This window comes from Pogoniulus pusillus, chromosome 2 (genome assembly GCF_015220805.1).
Source record: "Pogoniulus pusillus isolate bPogPus1 chromosome 2, bPogPus1.pri, whole genome shotgun sequence".
NCBI classification, from domain to species: domain Eukaryota; kingdom Metazoa; phylum Chordata; class Aves; order Piciformes; family Lybiidae; genus Pogoniulus; species Pogoniulus pusillus.
The window spans coordinates 32,386,795-32,408,747 of record NC_087265.1 but is presented as its reverse complement, the minus strand read 5'-3'; the positions used below and the strand labels follow the sequence as shown (position 1 = coordinate 32,408,747).

General features: G+C 43.1%; 2 protein-coding genes across 7 annotated transcripts in view; both read left to right on the top strand.

Moving 5' to 3' along the window:
* AGAP1 (ArfGAP with GTPase domain, ankyrin repeat and PH domain 1) overlaps positions 1–21,953 on the top strand; it is a 427,786-nt gene that overhangs the window by 79,252 nt on the left and 326,581 nt on the right. The window lies entirely within an intron of this gene.
* On the top strand, positions 11,468–13,252 carry LOC135187465 (uncharacterized). The gene has a single exon (XM_064166199.1). The coding sequence runs from the start codon at positions 11,900–11,902 to the stop codon at positions 13,250–13,252; it is 1,353 nt and encodes a 450-aa protein (XP_064022269.1). The 5' UTR covers positions 11,468–11,899.

Sequence of the window (21,953 nt, the reverse complement as noted above, 5' to 3'; positions counted from 1 at the left end):
GTGATCAAGTGTGCTGTTTGATGTGGCTTTTTTTCTTGGTGTGTTGTTTTTTGGGTTTGAGTGGTTTTGGTAGTGTGTGTGTTTTTTTTTTTTTCTTTCAATATCTAGCTGATTTTTTTTTTCCTTGATGCTTTTTGTGCTTTGTGAACCTCCAAGAGAAATCCTGTTCTGCTTCCTTGCTTGCTGTCAGCTGTAGATGTAGTATCCACTACCCCTTAATGGTCTCTTCTTAAGACTGATGAAAGTATTTGTATTGAATTGCAAAATTTACAGGTGTTTGGGGAAATTTCTTCATCATAGCTGTAGTGAAGAGCCTTTAGCAGCTGTAGGAACTTTGGCATCATAGAATTGTTCATCACTGTCAGCTGAGTAAGAGAAACCCCCATAGTATTGAAATATTTATAAGCAAGTAGGCTGAAGTTGCCCTTTAAAATAGTTAATGCCTTTTGTGTGTTGTCAACAAATGTGTCAGTTGAAAAAATCTGAGATGAGACTAGTCACAAGATGTGTAGGCTTTGCTGTTTGAAAGGAGGCAATTTTTGCCAATGATTTTTTTCTCCATTTAGTCTGGGGTGAGTGCAACACCTAGAAAACAGTAGTGTTGTGTCAGGTGTTAGTAATGGAGAGTAGCACTTGGCTTCCTTCTCCAATTGCATTTGTGGGATTATTACTATTTTTTTTCCTAAATAATTTTGATCATCTGCCTGAATATTTTTTTTTTTGGAAGATGAAGTTGTTAAAGATGGCTGAGAAGTATTTCATAAGAGCCATTTGTTTGCTGGCCTGTTTGCAGCATGTGAAATTTTTGACAGAAACCTCGATTGATTCTTCCATGTTCAATAATGTGTTCATTACAATGGTATTTCCTGAGCAGCTGGGCTTGCTTAACTTTGGAAATAAAACAGCAAAAGCAAGGAAGTGAATTTTCCAGCTCCCCTCTTCCCCCCTCCACCCCCTTTTTTGGGGGGTGTGTGTTAGAAAATGATGGGAGTTTCTTATCACGTTAATGAAATAGCATGGAACCACTTGGATGTGGTGCTTAGGGATATGGTTTAAGGTCAGTCTTACAGAGTAGGGTTATAGGTTGGACATAGTGATCCTGAGGGTCTTTTCCAACCTGGATGTTTCTGTGATTCTGTGATGAATGGGGGAGGACAAAAGCAGAAGTGGAGGACAGGAAGGAAATGGCATGGTTAATCTTTTGTATGGTGAAAGGGCTGGCTTCACGAATTGGCTTTTCCTTTCAGAACTGGTCTAATCAAAATAGACAGAGCTGTGTTTGCTGATGGTCTCTGAGTTAACAAGTGCTTCTGTTTCAGGCACATCTTTAGTGGTAAAAGATGAGTCTTCTACATTAAAAACTGTTTGGTAGGTCTTCAGATAATAGCCAAATTGTTTGTTGTATGTTTCTTACCAGCAATGTGTGCAATGGTGTATCTGAAAGGGAGATAGTAATAGAGATATCTCCTACTGCATTGAGACAAGTGGATTTTAAATATTACTCTAAGATACATCTTTCATGAATAGAAAATACTGTTCTTTAGGTTTCAGTCTCATGTTTGAGTAATGCCTGTGTCTGTTACTTAAATACAGGTAGAACATACAAAGCCAGTAAAATACTGGAGTGCCAGTATTCAATAACACTTTCCAGGTGACAGAAACTGGTGTTGCAGGTCTCTGCCTCCTGCCACCCATCACTACTGCAGTCCTGAAAATCTAGAAGAGAACAGCCAAGCCCCTTCAGTTTCTTTGACTCTCTAGCCTTATTGTGCTTTCAATGTAACTGGTGTGAAAATATCCCACCCTGTGATGTTTAAATGGTTAAAAAGGTGTGCAGAATCCATCCCTCTGAAGAGTTGGGGTAAAAATCTATCTCAGTGATCTGTTGTGTCTTAGGAGATTATTACACCACATGCAGATGCTTGTAACATGATTTGTTTCTCACCTATAACCTTGCTGCACTGTTGAGAAGACTGATAGAGGAGAGCAGTGGACTGTGTGTTCCTGTACCTGGTGCTCACCCGAGTGCTGCATATGCTGAGGTAGTGGTAAAAGGCTCACTGCTGGTGACTGCAGCCATTGATGCAGTGCTAAGCATTGTCAGCTCCCAGTCTGGCAGCAGCTTCTTGGTAGAGTGGGGTCAGGAAGAGCATGGATGTGATGTTCCTGTACTGGTGGATGTCCCTGTACCAGACAAAGTTAGCCAGAGCTTTAGTGTGAGGATTTGCCTTCTTTTTTTTTTTGCCTCGTCTTTAAACTTCCTGTGTCTTGCCTTTTTTTCCTCCCCCCCGTGACTTAACCAGTGTGTACATAGAAGCAACTATTATTTGTCATTGGATAGATTTCTTAAGAATAATTTTCTAGTCTAGTTCTGGCCTTCTCGTCTCTTCTTCCTCCCTTTCATTCTTTGGTTGGCTGTGCATGGAACACACTGCAGACTGAAATGTAAGTTACCCTGTACTTGACACAAATATTCATACTAATGTTGTGTAACATGATGAAGACAAAGGAAAAGGACTGTGATGGACAAGAGAAAAGCATGTTCATTGTAGTTTATAAAGGCAGAACCAGGCTAGGGCTGTAAAAGTGACATAGCTGTACAGCTAAAGGTAGGAGTGCAGATGTAGCTGCTGGGCAAATAAAGACCTCTGCAAGCTGTGTAGGAATTGAACCTGCTTAGGTTTTCTGATTTGCATAGTTCCTTTTGTCCTCCCCCCCCCCCTCCCAATCTTATGTATTTTAGTGCTCCTTGGATTCTGTGTACTTATTCAGACAAGTACTTGCCCCAAACCAGGGTCTTTGTATTTGCTAAACCATTTTTGCTTCTTAGCTCCAGGATGGCTGAAAAGCACTGCTACTGCAGTTGATTTCACACTACATTAGCTTTATTACTGTGCTACATGTTTGAAAACATAAGTTTTAAAAAGTTCTAGCAAAGTTTTTGCAGATGTTGTTTGTTTAGTTACAGAATGGCATTAAGCAGACTTTTAGTGCAAGTCTTCTGTGATATATAGAAGGCTTATTGAAGACAGTAGCTGGAGGTTTGGAGCTGTGAGCACTTCTGAAGTTGAAAAGGAAATGAGGTTGGTGCTGTACCATAAGCCTCTCTTCTCACTTCTCCTAAGTAGCAAGTGAGAGGACTAGAGTAAACAGCCTCAGGTTGTGTCGGAGGATTTATGTTGGATGTTAGGAAAAGCTTTTTCACCAAAAGGGTTGTCATGCTCTGGAACAGACTGCTCAAGGAAGTGTTGGAGTCATCATCCATGGACGTATCTAAAAGATGTGTGGATGTGGTGCTTAGAGACATAGTTTAGCAGCAGACTTGATAGTTAGTGGTTGGACTTGATGATCTTAAAGACCTTTTCCAGCCTAAACTATTCTGTATATTCAATTTGGGAGTATGGAATAGCTGTATCCATAATAATACCTGCAGTATAAACCCCTTAGTTGAGACTTTGTTACCTGCTTATAGATGAGACCAGACTATACTCCCTATTTTATTTCTGTCATTTTCCTTGGTTTGCTTGTCTACAGTTTAAAAAATTTGAACTCAAGTGTATGCTACATGTTCTAACCCTTAATTTTGTGGAGAAATGTTGCATATCTGATAAAAACGTTAACATTTTTGTCACCAGTCAAAAGAGCAGCCTTTAGCTCTCAGGCTGCTCAGTTAATAGATGGTTGTGTCAATAACAGATGCCACAGCCTATCCCTCTTCCTTACAGTTTAAAGTTCATGCTTCTAGAGTAGTATATCTTCATAAAACTGTAAGCCTTTGGGTTCATGGCACTTAAGATGCCTGTCTGGGCTTCATGCAGATAGTAATGTGACTTCAGGTACTCAACTAGATTGTCATTAATGAGAAAATCGTGTGCTCCCAACATTTGTGATATGAAACTTCAGTCAAAGTGGTTTCTTAAGTTCTGCTATTTTTTTTTTCTTCACAGCATTGCAATCTCTTCAAGTGTGAGGTAAAAAGCAGCCTGCCTTAAAAATGAGTAACACTGTATAGTTAGCAGGCATCTGGAAGTCTTCTTGTTTTGACATACTGAAACACCATACAGAATAAGCTAAATTTGTAATCCCAAGTTTGAGGGACTGGAATGGCATATTGATGCTGCCTGTCAGAATGTTATGCACAAGAAGAGGGTTAAAGGAAATGTATGCTAGTTAAAAAGCACTTACCTTTTAGCAGAAAGAGTAGTATCCAGAATAGTGCAAGCTTCAGTAAATCCTTGCCTTATTTCTTAGAGACAAACATGGTTTTTATTCTTATTAGCTGTGCATTGAAAATGAGTTTCTGAAGTAACACTTCAGTATACAAACTTGGATTGTTTTTAACAGGCCATTAAGGGAATGCAGAATGTATAGGAAGGTGAGTTATCTTCTAGTTTATTCTTGGAAGCTTTGTCAGTAGTTGAAAGGGCAGCCAAGTGATAGGAACAGTCCTTTCAGGGTGTACCCACCAGTCCTTTCCTGAACATCTGCCTGGGGTGCTTTGCTGCCCTTTTTCAGTGTCTGAGATGTTCAGTCTTAGAAGGTGAAGAGAATAGCAAGCAGGTGTCATATAGGTTATGTTGGCAGCCTACTTGGAAGCAAATGAAATTTGCAGAAGTCATATTTATCAAGTTATCCTGATGGATGCACGATGTATGTTGGCAGCTTGGATCAAAGCAGAAGCCGAGTTTCAGGATCGTCTTGCAAGTTGATTGCAGGACCCTAGAGAGTGATAACTTGTTCCTTCCTCGGAAGAGCAGGTGGAACTGCCGATAACTCCTTGATAACACTGAGACCTTCTAGCAGCAATGATGGGCTATAGCATTAATGCCTCAGTTTTAACCTCAAATATTTGCATATGAAATACTGTAGTGATTGAGTTTGTTTGCATGCAGTAGCCTGGTTCAAATACAGCCTTTTACTGGGGCCTACTGACAAGTCTATGCGAGCTTTTACTATCCACTCACCAAAATGCTGTGACAAAGTGGGGACAGTTTTAATATTGGCCATTTCTTACCAAAGGCTTTGTGGCAATGACAGAACTATAAACAAAGTTAATTGTGCCACATTCACTGAGCAGCTACATCACTCTGAAGATTCATCATGTAGCTATCAGGAGGGGCACTACATGCTTCAGCATCTTAAAGTATTAATGATGCAAAAATGAAAGTTTCTGTAGTTTTATTTTTCCCTGCTCTGCTGCTTCAGTTAAGTTCTATAGCAGTAGAAGGTTGCAACTGTCAGATGATGTGATCTGAAAAAACCTTGATTTTAAAACAAGAAGATCAGTCTTGCAGACCTCTATGCACCTGTTTAGTGAGAAGGCAACATAAGACACCCCTGGTTTGTGCCATAGAAATCCAGTTGCAGTCAGGTGTCATGTTTTTAAGTTGCAGAGAAGCAGATGGATAGGCAAAATATATTCATTGTATTTTACTAATGGCTTCAGCAGCTTGAGGGAAGAAATCAAAAGAATAATCTTAGTCTTACAGAAAGCTGAAGACTTTTTATGCTTTGTCCTTTAAAAAAGAGTTTTGTTCTATTAAGTAAATTTCAATGATTAAGTCTGCCACGCTTGAGAATGAGAAATTCTGTGCAATTTGTAATTTGCTTGGAACTGTCCAATAAGGGAATTTCTTCTGAACAGTATCTTCAGTATGTCTCATGGTAAAAAAAAAACCTAATTGATTTAACTCTTCACTTTTCCCTTCCCCTTTACTCATCTTTAATAAATGGGTATGAGTAAAAGGTATTTCATTATTGTATTTATAATATATAATAATATAGTCTTATGAGGCATGGGCCATGTAAGGTATGAAGTACAGAATAGGTGTGGCCTATGTGAAAGGAAGTACTGAAAGTTGCACTTAGGAATTAAGAGGGAAAGTATTAAAAACTTCTTGTCCCATATGGCAAAAATATTATCCCCCTGGCAGTAAGAGACATCACCTTCCTGCAGCAGCAATACAAGCCTTTTGAGGTTTTCTGAGGAGTCAGTGTTGCAGGTGGTAGGGTTTCTGTCCACATGCTAAGACCTTTGCCTAAGGACATCTGTAGCTTTTCAGTGCACTTTCGTATGTGTATCTAAGAGCTTCTTGAGCGCTCAGTGTTCATTCTGTATGGGCTTCTCTCAAAGTTGTTAGGCAGGTGAAGCTGGTGCCTGGTATCCTGTAACCACCCCCTCAAGATCTCTGCATGGGATAGGAGGCATGTTTAAGTGTTAGAGGTGTGCTGCAACTTTTGTTTTCCCTTACAGAGGTGCAAATATTTTGTTTTCTTCCTGGCGAGGGAAAGGCAAATGACTGAGTTGCATTTTACTCCATATTCTCTTACTCCCTTTCCTGCTCAGCATCCAGTGTTTTTAGGACAGGAATGTGATTTCATTGTGCTTGACAGTAGGATCATTATTGATAGCTGACTTCTCAGCAGTAGCTCCTATACTGTGTATTGTTGAGATGTCTCTATTCTTCATCTTGGTGAAGAATTGCCTACAGTGAATTCAGGCCTGTTTTAATGGACAAGTGCATCATGACAGAAGAACACAGATCAGTGGCTTAATGCAAACCCTGTGGCTTGAGAGAGACCTTGAATTTGGGCTCTGAATTGCTGGTACCCTCCAGCACAATGTTGTTCTCGTCCAGATGCCTTGTCTTGTTTCCTGGTTGAACACTGATCTGTAATGACAAACAGCTGATGGAGCACAGTATCTCTAGCAAAGAAAAGTGAAATCATGTCTAAATAACTGTAAGAATTGTTCAGATGACCTAATTTTTGTCTTCAATATTCAGTTTGTCGAAGGAACAACTATTTAGAATGATAGATACTGTGTGTCTAGTACTTAGCCTGCAGTATGCAAAAATGTAAATTTTTTTGTCTGCTTTTCCTAAAATAAAGTTACAATGAAAGCAGTAAAGACTTGGTTAACTAAAAGTTGTACAATAAAAAAGCAAAAAGGTAGATATATAAACACTGTAAGAATTGCACACCTCTAAAGTCTCGAACCGAAGAGGCTAACCTGACCAGGCTGGTTTAAGATGGAAATTGTAATGCTCAGATGCTCATGTGTGTGAGGGGTATGTTTTTCCTTGTCTGTACTTCTCCATTTAAGTGGTGATTGTGTTGAATCTATTGGCAGTATATGAAACTTAGGTAAGGCACTGAGTAATAATTTGGATTAAGAATAAGAAATTATTTGGGAGTCTTTTTGCAAAGAGTTGTCAGTGCAAAGAGAAAATGCAAAGCCTCTTTTACATCACTTCTTAATGATACAAGAATTCTTAGCTTTATAAAGTCAATGCCAATAGCATTAGTTGCTTACAGTAGCTTTACAGTTGTGGGAGAGTAATAATGCTTCTCCTCCCAGCATGGTTTGTCTCTGCAGTTGTTCAGATTCAGCAGTTAGTGCTGCGTGCTGGTGGCCCAGTCAGCAATGGTGTGGAACTCAACTTGAGAACAGGGAAGAAATGAATGCTGTGTTCATGGGGCTCCCTCTGCTCTTTCTGATCATCTTAGGTTTTAATCTGAAGTATTTTAATTTGTGGCTTCTTTTAAGCAGTGTCTCAGTGCAGATGCAGTGGTGACTGCAGCACTGTGGTTTTATAGTAAAGCAGGCTGTGCAAGGCAGAATTCCCCTTGAATATTGCTTGCAGCATTTTAAAGATGTGTTTTAGACATTCCCGTTTCACTGTGTTGATTAAAGGAAATAGTTGTGTTTTGTCACCGCAGTTTATCACTGAATTTGGAGTGCTTCTCTTGAGTGAGACATGTTTGTGCATTTTAAGTCACTAGGCTGAGTTTTGCTGTTTGCTGACAGCATTGAGATGAGCCAATGTCTTGTGTAAAAAAACAAAGTATTCCACGTTCAAAACTTTGTTACCTCTGAACATGCACTAGGTTTGGCTTTGTTGTTGATAAAGGCCTTCAAAGTAGTGTAGATAAGCTTAACCTCAGGAACAGGATGAGAAGTAGCAAATAGGACCTTTTAGTAGCTACACTATATGGAGGGTTTACGTTGTCCTGGTTTTCAGTGCAAATATCTTGGGGGGACAGCAGGACTTCGTCAACCACAATACTTCAGGGGTATTTCATGTATTTGGCATAAAATAATACAGCAACTTGCATGCTTTGAGTTAGGTGGGATTATAATGAGTTAGGGGAATATATTTCTGCATCACCAGATCCCATGGATGAACCTTTCAGAAGCCTCATCTTTATCGTCTATCTGCAGTGTGCTCTGTGCTTCCAGCTGCCTGCAGAAGAAAAGGTAACTGGGAGCTGCTGCCGAGGGCCCTTCAGGACACACGGTGTAGGCTTTGAGCCAAATGACTTGTTTGGGTTGGCTGCCGTGGCTTCTGGCTGCTCTTGTCCTAGGGCCCGAGGGACTTCTGTCCTGGGACCGGATCTGTGCTAATTGCACGCCGGGAGTGGTTGTTGGGCAGGAGGGAATGAGATGCTGCTCAGGCTGCCTGGATCTTAGCCCGACCGAGTTGGGCGCTGTGAAGTGATGCTTCGCGTGGGCTGCAGGCAGAACCCCTTGGGGCAGAGGCCTCCATGGTGATTTTGAAGCTCTTACGCAACATTCAGCATGAAATCCCTTAATCTGTGAACTACCTCTCTGCTCAGAGCTAACCCCATATTGTGTGGACAACACCAGTTACATTTCTTAAAGCCGGTGTAGCCTGGTGGTGAGGAGAGATGACAGAACCTGCAGGTGACGGTGGGCTGCATTACAAGAAGTCTTACAAAGAGTTGCAGGGAGGTAACAGATGATCAGTCAGCTTGAACCACCTCCGAATATGACTTACTACTTGTAGAAGAGCTGTTTCAGCATCTTGAACCGATGAGCGGTGCAATACTTCCCCACCTGGCATGTTTGGAGCACGGAGATGAGAGCACGGGCTCCCAGGGCCGGCCCGGGCGTGGGTGAGCTCCCAGGGAAGCTTCCCAGGGATGAGGGGAGGGGATACTCTGGAGAGGGGTAAAGGAATGTGCCGGCTATTTGTCTGCGCTTAAAAGTGGTGGTTCTGAAGGGGTCTGTCATCCCGGGAGGATGAAAAATGGTTGATTCCACTCTGGGTAAGGAGGCTGCTTTCCCGGAGGCGTGCTGCAAAATGCGGCCCGGATTTGGCTGGGGGATCTGATCAGCAAGTGTCAGTGCACTACACTGTTGCCGTGAGTTCAAGCATTTGGCATTTAGTGAAGCGTGTATTTCTTATTTAAACCGTTCCTCTATATTTCTCATTTAGACTTTTACCCCCCTCTCCCTCCCCTCTTCCTTGTTAGAAATATATACTGGAATTGGTATTTTGGATGTCAGAAAAATGCAAAAAAAGTAATCTTCTGTCTGTCACAAACAAGCACTTTGGAGCAACTGAAAACTGTTTTCAGGTTACTGCAGTGTCAGCCCATGTTGGGCTATTCCTAAGACTTGGTCTCTAGGGCTGGTCTTGATCCAGGTACCTGTTGAAGATACGTGTACAAATCTGTTTTGTGGTGAACAGAGCAAAGACGAGTAATGATTGTTAATTATTCAGTGTTAAAGACAACAGCATCTGACATATCTGCAGAAGAGAGTTCACCTTGTTCCAACTGGGAATTGATCTGCAGCATGTGTTGCAGGATCCTGGTGTCATCAATAAATTAATGTGTAAAGTACCTGGAACCTAAAGCATGCTTTATTCTTGGGAATACCTGGTGTGAAACATGACCTCCCACTTGGAAATGCTCCTGAGGGTATGTCCTGTCTTACACCATATGTCTCCTGATCTGGTACTTGTCTGAGGGGCACCCAAGTAGAAGCTTTTGTCTTTGTTCTCTTCTGTCCAATTTTTGAAGCCTTTCTGGGAGTGAATTGCCTTGACAGCTTTGTGATATTCTTTTGTCTGTTTTGTCTGTTATATTTTCACTCTTCTTCGTTTTTACATGTTTTCAGGTTTTGAACTCCACTGGCATTGGTAAAAGATGTTTGACTATAAACTTGGAAGGAGTATACAAGACAGCTGATACTTGAGTTTTGAGTTGAATTTTTTTAAGACTTGTTTAAAGCCATGGGATCAACAGCACCTAGAAACCCTTTTCCCAGTATTGCTTACTCTCTGGTGTCGCTCATTGTGATGTACTAATGACTTTTCAAATGCATTCATCTATTAGTTGTTAATTTCTTCAGTATCTCTGATCTGGACTGCTAGAGCTGGGTGTGTAAGGTGTGCATATCCCGTTGTGTGGAAGGAGTGCGCAATAAAACTGTCTTCCATCTCTGTAGAAGAGACAGGTTCTACTAAAAACAGCAGTTGTGAAGTATATGGTAGCTCAGGTTTATTTTGTATTCCTAACCATACAGTAATAGGGCTTTTTAATTAGGCAAAGTGCCATGGTTAACATGTGTTTATTGAAGACAATCACAGTTGTCTGGCAGCAGGAAAAAAAAATTAGATAGGGGTAATTTTATGTAAAATCACAGAATCAACTCTTAACCCAGTGCTGCCACGTCCAGCCTTGTCCTTCACCGTCACACCTCCATGTTTATGAAATCCCTCTGGGTATGGTGAGTCCACCACTTCCCTGGGCAGCCTGTTCCAGTCCTAATGTCCCCTCGTGCAGCTTGAGGCTATTTCCTCTTATCCTATCACGTTTCAGAACCCTACTACACTTTCCTTTCAGGTAATCGTAGAGTGAGGTCTTCTCACAGCCTCCTTTTCAGTTTAAACAAATGCAGTTCACTCAGATAATCCTTACCAGACTTACACTCCAGACCCTTCACCAGCTTCGTTTCCCTTCTCTGGACACGCTGCAGTGCCTCAGTGTCCTCCTTGTAATGAGGGGCCCAGACCCAGTATTTGAAATATGTCCTCACCATTTCTGAGGACAGGGCTACTGTGTGGCTGAGAAATTGGTGTTGTCCTAGACTTTCCCCATCTCCTGAATGCCAGAGGATGCAGACGGAGCTTAGTCTCAGTCTTGTTCTGAGTTCAGTGGGAGCACAGGCCATGCCAGAGTCTGGGTTTGGCTTCATCTTGGGACTGTTGGCTGGGACGGGTGAAGGGCATCTGCCCCTCCCTTTCAGAGAGTAGACAGGAGGATTGGTACGGGAAGGTGTGCTCTTCCTTCCAGGTGTGTCCGGTGCAGCCCACCGCCTCTCCTCAGCTGCGCATCCTGCCTCGCCGCTCTCCTCCCGCTCCTGGGCGGGCGTGACTCCATCCCGGCGTTTGGGAGAGCCCCGGCTGCAGCGGCCCAGCGCTGCCTGCCCGCCCGCCCTCTCCAGCGCTGCGCCGCGCTGCCCGCCCAGGGCCGGGCGCTACTGCTCCCGCCGCTGGGCTGGGGAACCGTGGCCGTTTCCCTCCCGAACGGGCTCTTTCTAGCGCGGTCGGGCGTCCAAGCTGCCGCCGCCCGCCTCTCCTCTGCCCTGAGGACGGACATTAAGCGGATTTACCCGGCGGAGGAGTGGGGGGGGGGGGGGGTGTGTGGAGAAAAAGGACGCGAGATCCGCAAACGTGCAGCTTCGCTGTAAACAATGAAATTGAGGGTTACTGCTGCTGCTCTAATCCCCTGAATGCCGGACCGGGCTGCTCCCCAGCAATGCATTTCGGGATCCGCAGGAGGATGCAGGCGGTTGCTGCAGGGCTTTAACTCGCACCTCTGTGTCTCTTCGGAAGGGGCTGGCGGGGCTGGATGGTGCTTACATGGACGCCGTGCGCCGGCAGGGAGCGGAGCTGCCGCCGCTGAAGCGGGGTCGTAACTCCCGGAGCGGGGTGTGACACGGGAGGATTTTTTAAAAAGGAAAAAAGCACATTAAATTTCGGTTGCAGTAGCTTCTGGTTTGGCATTTCGATTCGGTGTTCCAGCAAAACAGGTCTCTTCACCACCTCCATCTCCTGCAGCGGGCACGCTGCGATGCCCGGGCTGGATGCTGCCGCCTGAGGGGAGGAGAGCAGCGGGAACAGACATGTATCTTCTGGACAGCAGCGACCCGCCGGCTGCCGCCGCCGCCTCCTCTCCGGAGAAGATGCAGCGAGGCACCCCCCAGAGAAAAACCGTCTACCGCATCTCCGTGACCATGGTGAAGAAGGAGCTGCTGGGACCAGAGAGCGGCCATCCCGGACCGGAGCTGCCCCGTCGCGGGCGCCGTGGAGGGAGCCGGGCGCCGGGCTCTTCCAGTCTCACCAGAGCTGGGCTGCTACTGGTGGAGGAGGAGGAGGGTGAGGAGGAAGGCGAGGAGCGGGACAGAGTTCCTCCCAGCCCCTGCGGATTTCGCAACTTCAGGACCCTCAGCACCGGGCAGCTGGAACTGGGCCGCCTCAAGGTGCCGCGGAGAGCCGGGCATCCGTTCGCTGCTGAGCTCACCCTCGGGAGATTGCGGGACAGCCCGGACCCGGACGGCAGCGGCGGGGAGCCGGCGGCCACCTGCGGCCGGACTGAAGTCGCAACCTCCCCCGAGGAGGAGGATGGGGATCTGGGGGCCCACGACCAGTCGGCAGGCCGCTCGGGCGAGGCCCCGCAGGCGGAGGAGCTGGGGCATAGTCCCCGGCGGCAGCCGGGCCTGCTGCGGCGGAGCTTCAGCTTCAGGCACTGGAGCGGCGGCAGCGGCAGCGGGGAGGTGTTGCGGGTGCGGGCGCTGAGCCGGGTACGGAGGCACAGCAGCTCCGGCTGTCTCCCCGGGCCGCCGTCGGGCCAGGGTGCCAGGGCGCAAGGCTCGCCACTGGCCACCGTCCCCAGTGTCCCCCCCGAGAAGCGCAACACGCTGGACGTGGGCGAGGTGCTGAGCCAGGCGGACCCGCTCTCCCGGCTAGAGCGCTGGGAACGGAGCAAGAGCAAGAACCGAACTCTGGATAACAGCGACCTGCAGCGGCTTTCCGAGCGGCTGGGGAGGGAGGGCCCTGCCGCCGCCGTAGCCCACGAGCACCGACTGCTGCGCTTCTTCAGCGGCATCTTCGCCCGTAAGGACGGCACCACCGCCCTCTTTGGCAGCCCCCACGGGCGATCCCCACGCAGCAGCTTCGCCAGGTCAAGGGCATACTTTAGCAGCCTCAGGAGAGCCACCGTGGACATGCAGTCTAGCTCCGAGAGCATCAACGGGTCCCCCCACAAAGGTGCCCTTCCTTGTTCCGTCTCGGGGGGGTGGTGTATTTGCTGCAAAGCTCTGTGTCGGTGGCGAGGGATAGCGGGATCAAATAATATTTGTGAGGAGAAGGGAGATGCTGCACTGGGATACGTGAGGGTTGCCTGCAGTAGTAGGTATGGCGTGGTTTTAAGCATGTGATGGTGTTTTCTTCTCAGGTGCATCACCTGGCAGCTCTGATGAGAGCAGGCCAGGCTGAGTAGCTCCTGAGCCAAGAGACACTCTGGATTGATTGTGCATTCTAGGACAGCTGAGTGAGGCAAGTGTAATTTGCCTCACATTTAATTATGGAGTGGGAGCTGAACTCCAGTGCTGCTGTATGTAGGTCACTGGGTGGCCCAGTGCTGCACAGCACTGGGAGTTTCTCCTTTAAAAAAAGCCTTCTGTAATCCATTAACACAGTGGTCAGAAAGATGCCTGCTTGCTTTGGAGGAATGAGTGAGTGAATGAATATTACAGATCCTAAATCTCTTCTGTCAAAACTTAAACTGAGTTAGATATTTTCTGAAAATACAAAAGATGTGCTCTTTGAATTGTTCTGTATAGCCAAAATGTTGCTAATGCTAGTTGGAAACCAGACTGGTAATTCTGGGGTTCATGAATCTATAGGATACAAGAAAAACTTGAAAATTCTCCATACTGTGGGATGGAAGTCAAGGACTGACTAACTGCTTTCTCTAAGGATCTGGAAGGATGTCTGGGACATGTTAAACCAGTAATGCTGGTTGTGGAACTTCATTGTAAGATGGGGTGCTTTCTTCCTAGCTGTGCTGTTCAAATCTTTAATAGTTATGTAATGAAATATTCAACTTGTAATTACAGCAATCTTTGAGCACTAAGTGCTTATCAAAGTGGCAAATGATCTTTAAGTTGGTGTTTTTGTAAAAGTACAATTCTTGGTTACAAAGATTAAGGTCTGTATAGGGCACAGGTGCATCAGAGGATGTTGTGGATTTGGGCCTGGATGGTTTATTTGAGGAAGCAATGAGAGGAGATGCTTCATGGTGCTACCAGCCTGTTATAGATCCAGAAGTCCTGCTGTGAGTGGAGTATGCCCAGAGTTTGAGGCACAAGGAGCAAAGCCAAATATTTAGACCTAGTAACTGGGGATTGTAGTATTTTACTGATGTAGAAGCATTCATGTGGGCTTACAGTAATCTTGACGGAAATTGTGGTCTGACCTTGGTTAAAGTTTAAGGTAACCACAACAGAGAGTTACTTCGTGCAACTATTTATGCCTGTCCTGTGCCAATATGCTTAAACTATTACTCTCTTTCAACAGCATACAGTCATATACTTGTAACACAGTTCTTTTCAGCCCTGGATAAGATGAAGATTTCAGTTAATCAGTAACTGTTGATACACAGCATTAAGTCGTTCTGTAGTGTTTTTTCCTGCGTCTTTTAGCACCGAATTTATCTGGTGAAAGCAAGCTTCAAGTCTTGTTTTCCAGGAAAAAAATGCATTCTAGCACTAGGAATGCAGCTACAGGTTGGTAGTGGTGTCGCAAGCTTGTGCAACGGGTTAAGAGGCCTGGTGTGCTCCTACTGGTTTCTCTTTCTCTCCTGAGAAGTGCAGTGAAGGCCTTTGCTATCAGAAAAAAGTCTGTGCGCAGTTTCAGCTGTTGCTTAGCGGTGACTGTCCAGAACGCTGAGCTTAAACAAAGTTCTGTTTATTTTCACACCATTTCTTAGGAAGAAAGCTTTAACGAGATATTGTTAGCATGATATGTGTATTCAGTATTTTAAGATTAGAATAAGGTGCTCTTCAGACAAGTCTTGTTTTTTGCCAGGTATGCTCTTGACAGTCTTATGCCTAGGTTTTGGAGTAATCATGGAGACACAGGTGGAATCTTGATTTTTGATATTAGCTTTATTCCCCTGTGTAACTGGTTGGAAAAAGTTTTATTGCTTGAAACTTGTTTTCCTTGTGCCATAGGTGTTTTGTGTGTTTGGTGATATGCATGAGTTGTTTGACTTTGGACTTTCTATGGAAGACCTGCCAAAGGGCTACAGAGAAAGCAGACTTTTTCAACAGAGTACCTGGTTGGCATTTTCAACTTGAAATAATCATCCAGAAAGTGCAACGTTTGCTTGTGTGATATTTTCTTAAAACTCTGTTCCTAATTGCTTTAGTCAAGTAAATAGACTTTTGAACAAGCTGAAGGGGGAATTACACTTCATAGTGTCAGTAAGTCACCACTAGCATTTGCCTTTCCTACCCTGTTTCCTGAGGTACTGTTGGTGTCAAGGCCCGTGCAAGCAACAGTTCTCCACGTTGGCAGTGAGGAGGCAGAGGTTACAAATGCCATCTTCCCAACTAAGGTGAACTTAAGTTCCAGATCATGTAAATGTTGATCAAATTGCTTTCCCACAAGCTATTTTTTTTAAAGAGCCGAAGGTACAAGTGAAGAAGATGAGGTGACTTATCTGCCCACCCAGCTGGTACCTCTTTTGAATATTGTCCATGGTCTGCTTCTGCAAGGATTGCAACATGCTCATGTAATACCTTGTAGAACATGGAGATGATGTTAATAAGTATTTTTTTTTCAGGGCTAGCTTTGTGTTAAAAACATGTAAGTGAAGTAATTGTTCTGAAATAGAATAATTCTGCTGTTCTGCAGTTCTGCTATATTGGAGAGTTTTTTTCCAATCTATGTATCAAGCACCTAGGTTTGAAGTTTACTTGCCTTGGATTTGAGTAGACCTGTCAAGGTATCCAACCTGTTCATTCATTTATTTGGAGTAAGAAAAGTACTTTAAATATCCACCACCCCCACAAAAAAGAAGAGACTTGTGTAAACTTCAAGTCAGAGAAGCAACAGAAACAATGTTTAAAATTACTTAGAAGAACTTTTCAAGGGAGATGTTGTTTCTCATCTACATTTTTTGTGTGTTTTTTCCCCTTGAAATCTCCATGATTCTTTCATAATGAGAGGAACTCCTGCTGCTGTGGAGGAGGAAGATGATGGGTCTTTAAAATAGCAGTTTCTGTTTCAGTGACTCTGCTTGTCCTTGTTTTGGGAGAAGTCTGATTTGAGCAACATCTCTTTAGGATATATTAAACAGATTTGTGAAAGCAAAATTGTAGATTATCAGAAGGACTAACATTACAGTACGATAAACTGCTCCATTGAGGTTCTTTTTCCCCAGAGGTTTGAGAGGAGTTAGTTTTAACCTTTATCTCAAATTCTCTACAGTGTATAGCCATTGGAGGTGGAGGGTAGTTGGTGAATGACCTTTGTTGGAGTCCTCCAGCATTTTCTTGCAAAGCTTTGCTTGATGCAATTCTTGCTAGTTCCAATCCATCTCTTGCTTGGTACCCTCACTACTCTTTTATGCTGCTGGCATTTTCAGCAGCATCCTAATGAATTTTCTCTGCACTCAAGAGTGAGCAGACGAAGTTTTGGAGCACATGAAATTTGGACAGTATCATGTAAATGTATTGAAATATGTCTAATGTCATTCCTCATTGTGTAGCTGCAGGTTCTTTTTGGGATGTGCTGGTATGAGCATATTCTTTTCCAGCACTGGAGAGTCCCCTTCTTTAATGAACTAAAAGTCTTCTAGGAGTCTTCTGGCTGACTTGGTTATTGTGAGTGATTCTTCCTTAGATGTTGTTCTGACCAAAAAATCTAGCAGATAAATAGATTGGAGTTGGATAGGTCTTCTGTCAAGCAAAATGAATGCCAGCTGCAGTGGGACAGCCGGATGATTAAGAACTGAACTGGTATTAAGGTCACTGAATGAATTAGAGAATGAGATGGATTAATGTTTGCACAGTATTGAAGAGTATGCCAGATGCTAGCAGTGGGGTCTTTGTTTTTCTGTTAAAATGGAGAAGAAATGTAGAATTTTCATGTTGCTCTCTATTGACAGTTTAATACTTAGTAGCAGAAATGGATAACTTTCTTCAAATAGATCACCAAATACTTCTACAAAAGCATTGCGCAGGCATCTATCTCCGTTTCCTCACAAAGCAAACTCTCTAAATTAGCAAACTTCTTGTTTTGCTAGAGATCTGCCTGTTGTTTGGTTTACCACTATAGGCAACAGTGTTGTGGTGATCTAATGAATTTTGTGTAGATGGCCAAAAAGTAGTTTGCACAATGAAAATAAACATATAAACCATGGTATTCTTGTTCCTTTCCTCTTAATTATTTAGCTTGAATTTGAGGGTGCTTAATATGACAAGAAAGATAAGGTTACTCTAGAACTGTTTCCTAATCCTAGGAGTTTAGAGTTAATGAGAGAGCATTTGAGTTTTCAGTAGTGGAGTCTACATGGGGTGGCATGTGAGCTCATCTTTGAGGCCAGAGGGAGGATTTGAGTTGCTCATAGCTGCTGCCTGTAGAGGAGAACTTCAGACTTGGCATCTTCAGCCGTTAGGAGTTGTTTACTGGATATAACGATCTGGTCACTTCGCCCTGGAAAATGGAATCACTTGTGCCAGATGTGGAACTCTGGTGGTGAAGCAGTCAGAACTTCGAATTGCTCCATTTGACAAAATGTAATTTCAAAGCTCTGTGTTGTGTGTTACGCAGCAGAAGCTCATTAAGTAGCACTGCATTTGGATCTTGGATTGTTAGATCACCACTGAAGAATCACTTGGGTGTATTTGAATGAGCAGTTTGGCTCTTCTCTGAGTTAGTTTTGATACTACTGTGCTGATGACTACTGGCAGTTTAACACTGATTGCTGCAGTACAGCTATCCAGTTACTGAGTGATTTGTGTAAGGTGATAGCTGAAATAGCTTCTAACTGTGGTTTTCTTTGCCATGGCTATAACCATAGATATTTGAAAGAGTGAGTGGAAATGTCTTTCAAATGTCTGCACATTCATTTTCACTTTGACCTGCATAGGGTTAAAAAAAACATTAATACAGACTATTAATGTAATAATGTTGCTTTTGATAATTGGTGTTAGGATTTCCCCTAGGCAACTGCAGTAAACGCACAGTGGAAGGCAGCTTCTGCCAAAAAATACAGAATGGGCTTTTTCATGTGTGAGGAAAAAGAAATGTCAGTATATTGAACTTGAGAGAATCTATCATCTGGTTTGTTCATGAAAAGCGTCCAACATAAAGCTATTATCTCAATGAAAGTTTAAAATAGAGTGTTTGATGGTTTTGATGTTTCAGACGGGTATAAAATGATAGTGTTCGACAAATACTTCTGCTTTATTGGCAAAACAGTACCAAATGTTTTCTTACAACAAAACAGGCGACAAATACCATCAAGATAAAAAGCACACAGTGCAGTATAGCTTCCTCCACTTTTTTGCTAATCACAGAATACATTAATAACACTTACATGGTGGCTTTTGTTATTTATTGGAGTTTTCTTTGGGGATAAGAAGGCAAACAAGGCGGAGAGAGCTGGCTTGCCGTGCTGCAGCTGTTGGTCTGCAGTAACAGCTGTAATCAGTTTGGAACGTGTAGGGACTCAGGACAGCATGTTTGTCGTGAAGGTTAGTTTCTGCACTGGTTAATTATCTTGATCAGTCAAATTTGAAGGAGTATTTCTGGGGTGAGTTCACTTAATATTCAACTTTATAGGTAGTACTTGTTTTCACCTGCTTTGGGTTTTTTACTTTGTGGTTACACAGCCGGAGATGTAAAGGTCACTTGTCTGAACTTATAACCCAGAGTAAACCTCTAAGTGTATTAAGACATTACAGAAAGGTCTTCGAGGAACCCCCCCGCCAGGATCTGGCCATAAATCATGGTTACTGCATATGACATAATGAGGGAGGCACGTCTGTATTTCCTGGTTGTAAATATTCCACTTGGGTGGCTCACAAAGTTGCATCTAATTGATTTGGGAGACTTTATTTGTAAATGACCTGAGACTGATATTTCTAATTTTATTTTCACTAGCTTATAGATAGAGCTATGGAAATACAAAATATCTAGCAGTGTCAGTTCTAATTTCATCACACCACTTTTTATATTTAGGTGTATTGATGAAGCTTCAACTTCTGAGGTTTGTGAATGTCAGCCTTGGAGGTACTTATGAAGAAAGTATGGGAGTATTTTGGTAAGATCCTAATGTTAGCAAAGGGTTCTTGTTCTTCGCTGAGCCCCAAATACAGTGCGGTTTGAATACGTCTGAGCTCTGCTTCCATTTTATGAATGAAGCCCCATGGCAAATCTTTCCTTCTTGGAAGCATTAGATGCAGGCATTTAGCAACTCAGTTATGAAGGGGAGCTCAAATACTGTGCTGAGTGCTGCCAGCTCCTGGCACTTCTAAGTTATTTATACCACCTCTGCTTTTTTTGCATGTATTTGGCAGTCAGCTTGTCTGGCTGGTTTGGTAGAGAATCTGGATTCCTAAAAATATTGCTTTCCTTGCATTGGCCTTAATGTGTGTATACATACATGTGTGGTTTGTGAGAGGAGGATTCTGCAACAGTGGTGCTGTGTTCTTCATCTTACTCGTGTGCAAACTGTCCCTTTGTGGCAGTGCTCATGTATTAAATCTAAGAGTGCTGAACCACCTAGTACAGTTGTATTTGCAAGGCCACAGAATACATCTATCCCCACATTCCTTAGTTTCTCTGCTGCCTTCCCTCTGTGTGTGTGTGTTATTTGGGTCTTAAATGGTTCTTTTAAGGTTATTTGCTTGGAGATAATAAAAAGGCAAATAATTATTACTAAACCTCCTTAATGTGGCAGTTGAAGAGCCTTAAAACTTAACTGCATCTTAACATATTACATTTTATATATATATATATATATATATATATATATATATATATATATATATATATAAAATGATGTTAGGGTAGGAAAACGTGGTCTGACAGTCATAAATTGCCAGCATGCTGCAAAAGAATGGGAGCACCATTTATCTGGCCCTGCATCAAATCATGATACTCCATCTTTTTGTCCTTAATCCTTAAAAGCATGATGGTTCTTATCTGTCTTGCTGTGAAATTAATGAGTTAACTGCTTACTCTCACTTTTAAGTGGTCTTTTATTTTTAATTGAGCCCTGAAAACCAATGATCATAGGCATCACTCGTGTTGCTATTATGGAGCATTCTTGCAGAGATTAGGGTCTCTCCATAGCTTCTGAAAACCAAAGCCTTCTTTGGGATGAATAGCAGCATAACTACCACCTGAAACATCTGCTCTTCTGAGTTTGTGTCAGGCTAGATTCCCAGGGAAACTGAAGTGTTGACCAAACTTACGTTCTTTATGCGAAGTCCTAATTCAGAAGCTCTTCAGCAATAACAGAAATATTTATGTTGGCAAGGCAACAGCTTTTCTGTCCTGATCTGTGCCCTGCAGGGAAAAACCTTATTTCTTTGTATGGTGAATACAAAGTTTAACTTTTCTCTAGTTTTAATAATTAAAGATGTTAGAATTAGATGTGTGTTGCTCTTCACAACTTTCAGGGGATTATTCTCAGGACCTGGAGACACATTTTATTTTTTCTAATCTATGAGTAGAAAATTGCCCCATTTGCCACATCTTTGGCTGCTGATTGTTGGGTGCCTTGCTCAGGCTGCTTTTCGCAGTTTGGTAAGACAGATACTGCCACTGGTGTCCTTTTCATTGTGTATATTCCCTTGTCTGTAGCTATCCTGTATCTCCTTTAAAGTACTTAATTATAATTCCTGTCTTAAACGTTTATTTTCTTAGTTTACCTCTAACTCCATTTTTAGTCCTTAAGAGAGAATCATGTTGTCTAATGGCAGAAAATAAACACAGAAGTAACGTTTTCCAACCAAACCATGATTCTAGGCAGTGATGCCTATCTTCATTATTTGAAGGTGAAGTTGTTGTGTTTTTCAAAATGGATCAAGGAGGAATAGTCTCCCACTTGAGCACTGTCACTGAACAAGAAGTCGAATCTGTGTCTGTCTTAAATTTTCCTAAGAAGGGACAGCAGGTTATTCTGCCTGTATCTGGAGTTGGCTTCAGCCTTTTGTGACTCCAGATGCTGGACAAGGAAAATCTCAGCATGAAGCCTTTTGCTATTGAAAAAGTTACTTTAGCCTTTGCATAAGAGTGAGTTTGAAGTTAATCTAAGCAACCATATTTCAAGCAGGTATGGTTTTGTGTACTGCCAGAGAAGCCATTGAGTGTGTGTGACATAGTTCATAACACATGGCAAGCAGGTGCCAGTGGTGATATGAGCAGAAGTATGAATAGTTCCATATGGCTTTGCTAGTCCTTAATCTTTTTGTGTTCCATCTTTAAAATGTCACACAGATGAACTGTCAGCTTTGTAACCACAAGTGATTAGTGAGAAGCTGCTACTTTGTAAACGGGGACTTGCTGGAGAAAGTTTTTGCTGAAGACAAAGGCAAGCCTCATTTCATATAGGAGGAGTTCAGGAGCTGTTTGAAATACTGGGTCGAAAGGACTTGAAAACTTCTGTCTGCCCGCTTTTGATTTCCAAGGTACAGTGTAGCTAGAAATATGTTAGGTTGTCCAGCCCCTCTGCAGTTGTTTGGAGATAGGCAACTACTTTGCAGCTCTTGTGTTTTTTTTTCTTCCCCCACCCATGATAGCTAGCCAGAATGATACTTCTGCTCTCTGAAGGTAGCTTTATGCTGCAGTCAGGCAAACTGATGATTCCATCTAACTTCCTCAAGTGCCTTATGTTATGGTATTACATACTCACACCAGTGCCTGAAACTGTTTGTTTCATGGTTTGACACCGAGTCCTCCATCTCAGTCCTCAGCTGAGATAACTCAATCAAGTGTGTTTTCAAGTGAAACCTTTTTAAGCTACTGCTTCATCTGGTGGCTTGACAGAAATGATGGCCATAATTTTTTGGTAATTTTTATAAGGAGTGCTTGATTCAGTGTCCTTCTTCACCTTACCTT

Bases quoted from the DNA above. Each gene is read 5' to 3' on its own strand.
- LOC135187465 (XM_064166199.1), top strand. From the start codon at position 11,900: ATGCTGCCGCCTGAGGGGAGGAGAGCAGCGGGAACAGACATGTATCTT.